Raw genomic sequence first — 10,594 nt, 5'->3', positions numbered from 1 at the left:
CTTCCTTTCACTTGCCTTCTACCTTTGTTCAGTATTTTGCTGAGAGGGTTTCAGTGTGTGGTAAATTGTGTCTGTTCATTAAAGTGCTCCTCTTATGTTCTATGTGTTTAAGAAAAGTGTCTTTAAAAGCTGAAATTGATAAAGGATCATAGCTTTCATCTGATTTCACCAGTGTAATCTCTCAAGATTACATTATTCAATCAATTCTAATTTCTCAATCAGATAATAGTGTAATTCCTTTAGGCCAATGGAGATAGTAGCCTGAAATTGATCATAGAGGACGGTGTCATTGCGACATCTATTGACCAAAAAAGAAGAGGGTTGTGGCCTAAAACATGTATAGTAATTAGGCTGAAACAACTTCAGAAATAGTTTTAATTTAATAAAACAAAGCATTAGGGCAGTGCAACAGGCTGATACCGTCCTACATTGTGAAGCCTGTGTAATATAAGGTTTGCGCTGTCCTGAACTGAACTTTTGAACTCGTGAAACGCGCGCTGCCTATCGCTCAACCTTTCAACCCTCCGACAAATGCCGAACGAAGCCGAACCGTCACGACAATTACGTCAGCCGCTCCTGCTTGTCTCGTTCGTTTTTTCGCCTGCTGCGTGCGAAGGAGAGCGAGAAAAAAACGGCTCTCAGCAAAGCAACAAGAAGGAAGAGCAATGGCGACACTGGATCGCCAAATACCAAGTCCGGATACCTTCCTTTGCAAACCTTGGTCTTCCTTCGTCAGTGCGGCTAAATTACGTTTTGTTGACAGTAAGTTCGCACGCTGGTAACGTTGTTGCTTTTACGGGCAAAGTGTCGGGAAGTGCGTGGACCAACTGTCTGTGATTGAGTTGAGTAAAGCTCCTCCACCATGCAGGATCTGTCAAAGCTGAGGCAAAGTAACTGTCAAAATATTACTACGAAATGCAATAATAATAGGGTGCTGTAACAGTCTCGGACAGGCAGGTGAGCCACGCTCACTTTTCCAGTGCAGACTTTGCACGTTTGAAGCGTGCAATAATGATTTGCTCAACTGTCCAGCTCTAAGTTTGTTGTTAGCTTTGACAGCTCCACTTGATTTAGGAAGCCAGCTCAGGCGCTAGCAAGCTAGTGCTAACCTGCTAGCCAGTTCAATCCAGCATGGCTCCATGCATGGCCCCAAAGTTTGTTGTGGACGTCCCTGCATGTTTATAATTGGCTGTTTTGTTTATTCAAATGCAGACTCGTCCTTGAAGAACAGCGAGAAAGAGCTTTGCAGCCTTGGTGACGCCGTGAAACTCAGCAAAGAAGGTGAGGAAGTTGAACTAATGGCTACTTGACGCTGTCACTCACAGGTTGACTTGTTGGTGTGATGTTGATGTTGTAGTTTGACAAGTATCATAACGTCACATGCATTGCAGCATCAAGGATGCCAGGCTAATTTTATACCACTTCTTACAGAAATTTCCAGTGCTGGTCATCGGTGCTTTCCAATTACTATTTTTTCAGTGATATCAGTGAAATCATATTAATCAAATAAGATGCCTTTAGTTGAAAGATGAACTTCTGCTCTGGTGATTACTAGAGCCATCTGACAGCTCACCAAAGGGCTGCAGGCTGGCCCACTGCTCTAGTGGTTAAGGAGACAGTCCTTCAACCAAACGACCTGGGTTCAAGTCCTGTGTCTGCAAGCATTCACGCTGCTGAAGTGTCATAGAGCAAGTTACTGGATCCCTGACACTGACCTCTGACCTCCCTGGAGAAAAGACAATTTCCCAGTGTGGATCAATAAAGAATCTTTATTATTTGAGCCAATTTCAGTTCAGTGGTAAAGCATTTAAAAACAAGTAAATGTCATTATGACTGAGCTTTCATGCTATTCGAAATTAATAAGAGCAGAATGTAGCTGGAGAGCAGGGCTCTCAGGACCTAATTGTAAGAAATATCTTGCCCTGTAACCCAGGGTTATTCATTTAAACGTACTGCTATTCTAGTAATGTCGGTACTCCACCAAATCCATTTTTCACTCCAACACATAGTTCAAGAAAAACGGTCATAAGTCGTTTCAAAATTCTCTGGACATGTAGCCTACAGTATGTGTCAGCTGCAGTTAACTAAAGGTGCTTGTACTGGTGTGTGTGTGTGTGTGTGTGTGTGTGTGTGTGTGTGTGTGTGTGTGTGTGTGTGTGTGTGTGTGTGTGTGTGTGTGTGCGTGTGTGTGTGCGTGTGTGTGTGTGTGTGTGTGTGTGTGTGTGTGTGTGTGTACGTGTACTGTAGAGTATCTTTAAACTCAATATTTATGCCAGAGGCTGACAAGACCCAACTGCACCTGATGGGCTCAGCTTGGGTTTGGCTGAAATATTTCTTAATTTATTGTGTTTCAGTCAGGCTCTTTTCAAAAATGCTGTTGAAAAATACATGAAAAATACATGTGTGTGTGTGTGGGGCCCTGCTGCCCTTGAACTGTAAGTGGGAGCCATTCCCCCCCAGGGACAGAGCCAGAGGAGTTTCTCCGAGGCTAACCACTCATAAACACACATAGACACACACACTTTGCAGTAACACACTAGAGCGTGAGTCGTTCCTGAAAGTTTGAGTCTGCTCCAACCCTCACACACGCGCACACACACAAACACACACGCACTATCACACAGAGCCAGAGAAGCTCTTCTCACTCTCACTGGTCAAATACCACCCCCACACACACTCACATGCCTCATCTTCCTCTCTCAGAGCCAGACTGGAGTGGTGTCCCCAGAATTGCTGATCTGTTGGCAACATGACACTAAGGCCTGCTGAGAGTGATATGCACACACACATACGTGCACACACACACACACACAAACCTGAGGAACACACAAGGAGATACATTGTAAATGCTTTATTTGTATATTTGTATCTAATTAAATATGTACTGATTCATATAAGATTCAAATAATAGGCTACATGGTTTAATGACTAACAGTCTCCGATACATGCACACACGCACACACAGATTTCCAGATGATGAGGTCAGGCCGACAGTAATGAATGTGTGGCGCAGGAGATGATCGGTATCTCTTGTGCCTCTCTCACTCTCGCTCTCACTCTCGCTCTCTCTCTCACACACGCACAGAGTAGAGATGATGACGACTGACAGCAACATAGTCTGACCAGACTAGCAGCCAGTGTCATCATCTCTCTAGAAATAGGGGCTGCCGTCATGCTGCTATTAGTGTGTTTACTACTCTAGTAAAGGTTTACATTGCACCGGTTCTGCACTGTTCTCATGCTGGGTCTACTGTGGGCATGGTGCTGTGTTAGTTACGTGTGTGTATGCCACACTGCTACAGGCATGGGGGACTATCAGTGCCATGTTGTACCCATGCTGGGTCTACTATGGGTTTGGTGCATGCATTGGTTTTCAGTCAGAATGCTGAGCCAATACCAGGTATATTTGGGTACTTCACCAGCACACTTTGAGCATACATGTACTGAACTGAACTGTGCACAAAACAAATTGGAACAACATACCACACTGTGCCAGTATGGATGTGGCACAATACAGTATGCAATACATATGCTGTTTACTCTGTTCCAGACTGTTTCAACAGGGGGTTTGGGAAGCTGCTTTCATGTAGCAGACAACTCAGAGTCAGTAATGAGGAGTTTGGCTGCCGCTGTCTGCATTCAAATTATTTAGCATGAAATTAGTCACATTAGCCTGTCAACTCTGGAATACAATTGAACGAAATGATGCATAAATCTCTTGCACTTCTTGCAAATCCCTTACAGCGAGGTCTAGCTGCCTACAGTAGACTCAAGATTCATGGCATTTTGCCATATCAAAGATTGCATGGAATTTGTCTCAGTGAAAAATACATAAAAACAAGACAGCACAAACTCAACATCAAGGAACGTGATAAGTCCATATATGGCCAGCATTAAAGTATAATATCAAACAAATAAGAAAAATGTGTGACAGAACTGATAAATACAAAGTGTAGCCAGTGGTTCAAAAGTTCGGCTCCCTCTGGGTTGATGCTGGGATGTAAATGAGCCTGTCTTTGTAAAGGAGAAGTAAAGTAGAGTAGACTAGGTGTCATTGTATTCAGCTCAGATGCAGGACTGCAACTATAGATAGTTTCACCTCCTGTGACCTGTTAGTTAAATGATCCTCATAGTTTGTTTAACAAATGGCCTCATGGGATAATCAGAATTTCTTTAGAAGGAGTTAACTTTTTCAGCCTGGGTCCTATTGTGAGTTAAAATCCCTACCTGAATTTCATCAGTCAATATTTTAAAAACACAGATGATTCTGCACTCAAAAAACATTTTAAAAGCAACAGTCTTATAATGACTTGAAACTTTACTTTTACTTTCATGCCAGCAATTTTTATGGAGGAGTAGGTGTCTTTTCAAATGATGGACGTCTCATCTCAGAATGACACTAGCTCAGTTTCTCCCTGGGCTCATTAAAGCATATTGCTATTGTGGACAGGTTTTACTCATAAGAAACAGAACCCGTAATTTTAGAAACGCTATGATCCTATTGAAAAAAAAGGGGACTTGGGCATCCTGCTAGATCCTAGAACGATGTTGAACTCTAGAAGGCCTAGTTTCTTATCTGGGGCATTTTATTAGGAATGGAGGGAGCAGACCAGTACGTAGCCTGGGCCCTGCAACAGTAAGCAGGTTGGGAAATAATCACCAGCTGCCAGCCAAGCGCTGGTAAGTTTGTTTACTCTATCAGCCATTTTGGCAGGGTACCAACCATTAGTTGGTGCGCCTATTTTAAAAATCTAGCTGGCTGGTAAATTTATGAAATGAAATGGGATAAACCAGCCACTGTGGCCTATGGTACTGTGGTAGCACATTGATTATTCAGAAATTAGGCCTCAAGAATTCCCCAAGTTGATTAGTTGTAGGTCAGTCACACAGTGAAACATTTTGTTGTGGTTTTGTTACAGCTGCAGTATTACTGTATTCTAGGTCAACAAAACTACAAGCTTCTAGAGCAGGAGTGGGTAACGCTCTCTTCTTTGTCTCTCTCTGTCTCTCTCACCGAGCCTCGATAGTCTGTGCTCTCAAAGCACTGATTCACCAATAAGTTCATTTTAGTCACTTTCAAAATATTAATTCACCAATGGGAAGTTGTTATGCTAACTCTAAATGTACTCATTGGCCATTGAGACATTGTTTTAGTAGCTCTAAACATGCTTATTCACCAGTGAGTGATTGTTTTCGTAGTTCATTCTCTGGCCTGTCAGTCATTTGGCAGTCGGCTACGGCAGTTGGCTTGAGACACACACACTCACACACGGACAGACACACACACAGACACACACACGCACACACAGGCTGCAGAAATAGGCTACATACTCTGTTTGCATTTGCCTTGGCAGATGCAGAGGAAATTGCATTCATGCTTTTATAAGTACTTGTACTAAGTCATTTTCTGTTAGTGTAACTCTTGGGATTTGCCATTTGCCAGAAAATAATTTTTTCCAATCATGAATTTTGATTGGTTTATTTCATTTAGCAAGGCCCTGCTGATAGGTTATGAATGAGAAAATGTGCCCATATCCTAAGAAAAGGATCACAGGAAAACCACATAAACTCTGTGTTGATGTTGATCATCTTTTTGATCAGAAACACATGGGCCATTTGGCCACTTGTTGAGCTGAGCTAACCTGCTAGCGATGCTACCAGTCTCTCTTCATTCCTGCTCACATTACAAAGTCATTCATCCTTACCACTTTACAGTCTGTTGACTGTAGTGACAACAAATATGTACAAATTGTTTTTCCCCACTCAGCCTCACCTCTCCATTTGTGTCTATATCATCATGGCTGTAGTCAGTCCGCTCTCAGTTTAATTGAATCAGAATGTAAACAAACACTGCAGTTTATTTGCCGATGACAGAACTAGGTGTAGGCAGCAGTCATCTAGAAGTTAGAGAAGTGGGATTGTGGCCAGAATGTCACCTGTTCAAATCCTGGACCATGCCTGCTTGGGAAATCTGGCTAGAGAAAGTGAGTGAGCAACACTCTCCTCTCCCTCAACAGCTATTAGCCAAGGTGCCCTTGAGCAAGGCATCGAACCCCTAATTGTTTTTCTCAGCGATTTAACAGTAGAAGACTGTGGTTGTACTGGTCAGGTCCCAGGTGTGGATGTATGTTTTACTGTGAATGTGAAGCAGGCTGTTGGCTGAAAAACTCCTTAATAGTTTTGATATGACAACTTTTCTGTTGCAGTGTTCTTTAAATTATATTTTATTATATTGCTTGTTTTTATGTTGATACTTCTTTTATTTTACTACTTGGGCTCCTCTTTAACTGTTGCTACTGCTACTTACCCTTTCATTGCTCTTTACTCATTGCTCTTTAGTATTTACTTACTCTTCAATCAATATCAGATGCCTCCTCCAGTGATCATGACAACCTCAGTGTGCATGTGTGTCCTTGAAGCCTTCATATATGAGTAATGAAACCTACTCTGACCTTGTGGGCCCACACACACACACACACACGCTCAATCTGTCACACACTCTGAGAAGCATGTTAGGCATCTCACACACACACACGTAAGCTGTGTACATATGTGCGTAATGAGCCACATTTTGACCTTGAGTAGCCTAGCAGATCTTTTTCCTCTCCTGCCCCTGCTTTACACACGCACGCACACACACACCACACACACACACACACACACACACACACACACACACACACACACACACAGGCACTCTGATAGGCACTAAGCACGACTGCTGGCCTCTTTGGCATTCCAGATGACAGAAAACACGCCAGCAATGCAAGGTCATGACGACGCGCACCCATACACAGACACCCACACATTCTCGTTTTTTTCCCCTCGTGAACTTACACAAACAGACGTGCGCGCACACACGCACACATACACATCTCACCTCCCCCCAGTGAGTCTGGCTTAAGCCCCATGCTAATAAGTGTGATGATTTCTGTCAGCAGAGCTTGTTTGGGTACAGGAAGATTAGGTTCTGAGAGCTAAGCCGAAAGAGATAATAGCTGTTTTCTATTGGACGTGTTTGTCTTTGTCAATATTTGAATATGTCTTGAATATTTGTTGGGTGGGTGAGGTTGTCTAGTTGTCATGCATCTAATGTCATGTCATGTTAACTCTTCAGGCATAGTAATGCCGTCTTTTCCTTTTTGAACTAGCTCAGGTTTGTCTGTCTGTCTCTCTTTTTAATTTTTCTGTTTGCCTGTTTCTGTCTGGCTTCCCATTCTGTCTGTGTTTTAAGGGAATACACCAGATATTTGGGAGATTGGCCCGTTGGTCAACTTACCCGTTAAGTGAACAACACAGACAAGTTTCCCCGGTAGATGCTTTGCTCCGGTACTTCAGCATACATTATGTTGAGTGATAGTAGGCCACTTGCATTATCTCAAAAGTGAGAAAATGAGATTGTAGCAGCTCTAAAGTTAAACAAGTAATCTGAAATGATATGTGATTCAGTCTGGCAGTTTTGTGCAGGTTAAATAAAATATGATTAGAATAAAATACTCCTTTGAACTAGCAGGGAGTGCTCTCACTGTTTCCATAGGGAGTGAATGTTTTCGGCAATGGGAGACTGTTTACAGCTAAAGATCACTGTGCAGTGGATGAATGTGTTGTTGCTCACCTGAAATAGTTTTTAAAAATAAGCCTTGCTTTAAAAGCTGCTTTGAGTTAATAATCATACTTTTTTTTCATTTTTAAAATGTAGGAATCTGCAGGCCTTACAATATACACCATTAACAATTTTGTGTTACTGAGAGGTCAGTCCCTTTACTTTGGATAATGCTAGTCGCCTACGATCACTCAGCATAGCGTATGCTGAAGAGTTAGCTTGGAGCACCGGAGCAAATGATCCACCAGGGATTTCAATGTCAATGTTCTCATCACATAATTGAGCAACAGGCCAATCTGCCAAAAACTTGGTGTATTCCTTTAACTCTAACTCTCCTATCTGTGTGTCCGTTCCAGAGATGCCTGTTTCCTCAGTCTGATTTTTCTGTTTTAATTTGTGTTCTCTTCTCCACGTGTCTGTTTCAGAGATGCTTGTTTACAGCCAGTTTCCAGCGCTGGAGGATTTCTGTCTTGTTGTCTGCCACGTCTGCAACCAGGTGGTCACTCCCCAGGGCATCCTCACACACTATGGTAAGACACACACACACACACACACACACCCCTCGGGGCATAGTCACACACTACGATGACACACACACTCGCACACACAAACCTCAGGGTGTCTTCAGTCCTCACATACCATGGTAAGAAATATATACACACATGCACACACACCCAAAAACATTCAGATCAATGTAATAAATTCAGTTTATCCCTGCAGGGCACGTTTAAACATATCCTCCCTACTACTTATCTTCCAAACAAACAAACAATACTGAACACTGTGCTCATGCCTAATAATACTTAGCAGTTGAAAAACACTGAATAATTTACAGAATAATCGACCTGATGAATGTGCCGTTGTGCACAAGCCTTTTAAAGGGCTCTATGGTGACATTTTTTCCCAAGGAAATAAACATAGGAGCATTACCAATTATGAAAATGCTCATCACTACTTTCAACATAAAGCTGCACAGCCAGCAAGGTAGGGTGGCATTTTTGCCAAGGAGCACATGTGCTCAACAGGCTGAAAATATGCATCCATACATTGAACCTCAAGCAGCAAGTGTGCCCCTTTCTTGATGCTGAGTTCTTAAGCAGGGTTGGAAATCTCTTAGATTACTTCCATGTCTTTAAAAGTTGTAGAATTGGACAGAAAGTCTGGAAACTTGCTTTTAGCGGCCTATATACATACGATACACACATGCACTACTGTACATGCTTTATACACTTGTAGACTCATTTCATATATTGTGGTATTTGTTGTTGTGAAGAATAATCTCCAGTGACAGACCTTAATGGCATAGTTGGCAGTCATATTGCCCAGCCGCTATCGGTGTCCATCCATCATATTGAATGTCAAACAAAACACAAAAATACAGGCAAGAAATAAAAGTCTTGAAAAAGTATGGAATTTGAAAGTGGAAAATGTTTAGAAAGTGGGTAGCATGCATTTATCTTGAAGAGCATTTGTTGCTGAAATGGAAGCACTGTAGGACCCGACTCTCATTGGCCCTCTGCCCCGTCCGTCGACCACTTGTTTGTGTTTGATTGTGGCTCTGCTGAGCGCGCGCGCATCTGCCTGGGAGCTGCTGCTTCCTTCTGTTGGCGGCACGTGCACCAGCCTGAGCCTTCTGTTTGAGCTGGGGGAGACACATGGTCACGCATAACGAACACACACACACACACACACACACACACACACACACATTCTGTTTCTCTCTGAGTGGAGAGAGGCCAGCGGTGTTACATGCACACACATTCTCGCTTTCTCTTTCTCAGCAGAAAGAGGTCAGTGGTGCTGTGAGACACACACACACACACACTGAGACACACACACACACGAACACACACACACACACACTTAGGCTCCTGGCAGCCAGTGTTGTTTTGTGCCTGGTCCTGCCCCCTGCAGGCCCCCCTTGTTGGCAGCGTTTCTGCTCACTGACACACACACACACACACACACACACACACAGAGTCGGGTAACAACAGGTCTTAAACACACACACCCAGTAGGAGAGGGAATCTCCAGAGAGCTTCCCATAAAACATTAGAATGATCCACGACCACAATATGATAATAAGGAGGCATCCTAGTGGCTCAGTGGGCACATGGCAATTATTTTCAAAGTTGTGGGATAAATCCTGTTAGTAATGTTTGTTGCATCTCACCATCTCTCTTTCTCCTCCACCTCTCCTATTACTGTCCACTGTATACTCTCTAATACAACAGTAATGACTTAAAATAATCTAAAAAATACTATTAATGCAGTGGACACACTGTGTTTGATGTATTGACATAATGTTGCAGTGATAAAGTATCACTATATGATTTTAGTACAGTGTTCATACCTAGGTTTGAAAAATACATAAAATAAATTTGATGATTTCAAGGTCTTAAAGTTTGGGAATTTCACAAAGAAGTCCAGAAAGTATGGAAAAACACGGTTGTTTAGTCCTGATACAAAAATAACAACATATTTTATGTTATTGGAAAAGTATGGATTTTAAAAAAAAATAGAAAACATGTAGGAACTCTGATAGCATCAACACCTTCTTCATGCCTTAACAAACAAGTTCTTTCACTTCCTCACTGCCATCTTTTCAAAACAAATTTTACCACTGAGTTGATTAATTAAAATTTGAAGAAAGCAGTATATGCAATGTACTGCTCCAAACCTTGGCTTTGTGGCCATTCATATAAAATGCTTCTGCTGACCTCTTGCTGAGTGGTTTGCCTCCAGGAACTAGGCCAGTCAAGATACTCTTATGATGTTGTATGCATTTCCTGCCATTGTTGGACATTCCCATGTCAGTGTAGTGTCCTCACAAGTATAGTACTATTGTTACATCCCGGTGAATCTACTTTTGATGTTGTGACAAGTACAGCATTTGTGTTCAAATATAATGTCCTAGCATGTGTATTTGGTGTTTGTGTCTGTGTGTCTATCCTGGTATCTGCTTTCATGGTTGACCTCTGCATCGAGTCA

General features: G+C 42.4%; 1 protein-coding gene across 2 annotated transcripts in view; it reads left to right on the top strand.

Moving 5' to 3' along the window:
- Positions 1 to 631: 631 nt before the first annotated feature.
- Positions 632 to 10,594, top strand: part of atxn7l1 (ataxin 7-like 1) — a 34,597-nt gene continuing 24,634 nt past the window's right edge. Inside the window, exons 1-3 of one of the 2 annotated variants that reach the window (XM_071903186.2) lie at positions 632 to 762; positions 1,213 to 1,281; positions 8,029 to 8,133. In XM_071903186.2, coding sequence (XP_071759287.1) covers positions 666 to 762; positions 1,213 to 1,281; positions 8,029 to 8,133 — 271 coding nt within the window. In that variant the 5' untranslated portion in view covers positions 632 to 665. Of the gene's footprint in view, positions 763 to 1,212; positions 1,282 to 8,028; positions 8,134 to 10,594 lie in introns of those variants that run through there. The other variant, XM_071903185.2, reaches the window with a different exon arrangement.

This window comes from Centroberyx gerrardi, chromosome 24 (genome assembly GCF_048128805.1).
Source record: "Centroberyx gerrardi isolate f3 chromosome 24, fCenGer3.hap1.cur.20231027, whole genome shotgun sequence".
In the NCBI taxonomy this organism is placed as follows: domain Eukaryota; kingdom Metazoa; phylum Chordata; class Actinopteri; order Beryciformes; family Berycidae; genus Centroberyx; species Centroberyx gerrardi.
This window is presented reverse-complemented; position numbering and strand designations above follow the sequence as displayed.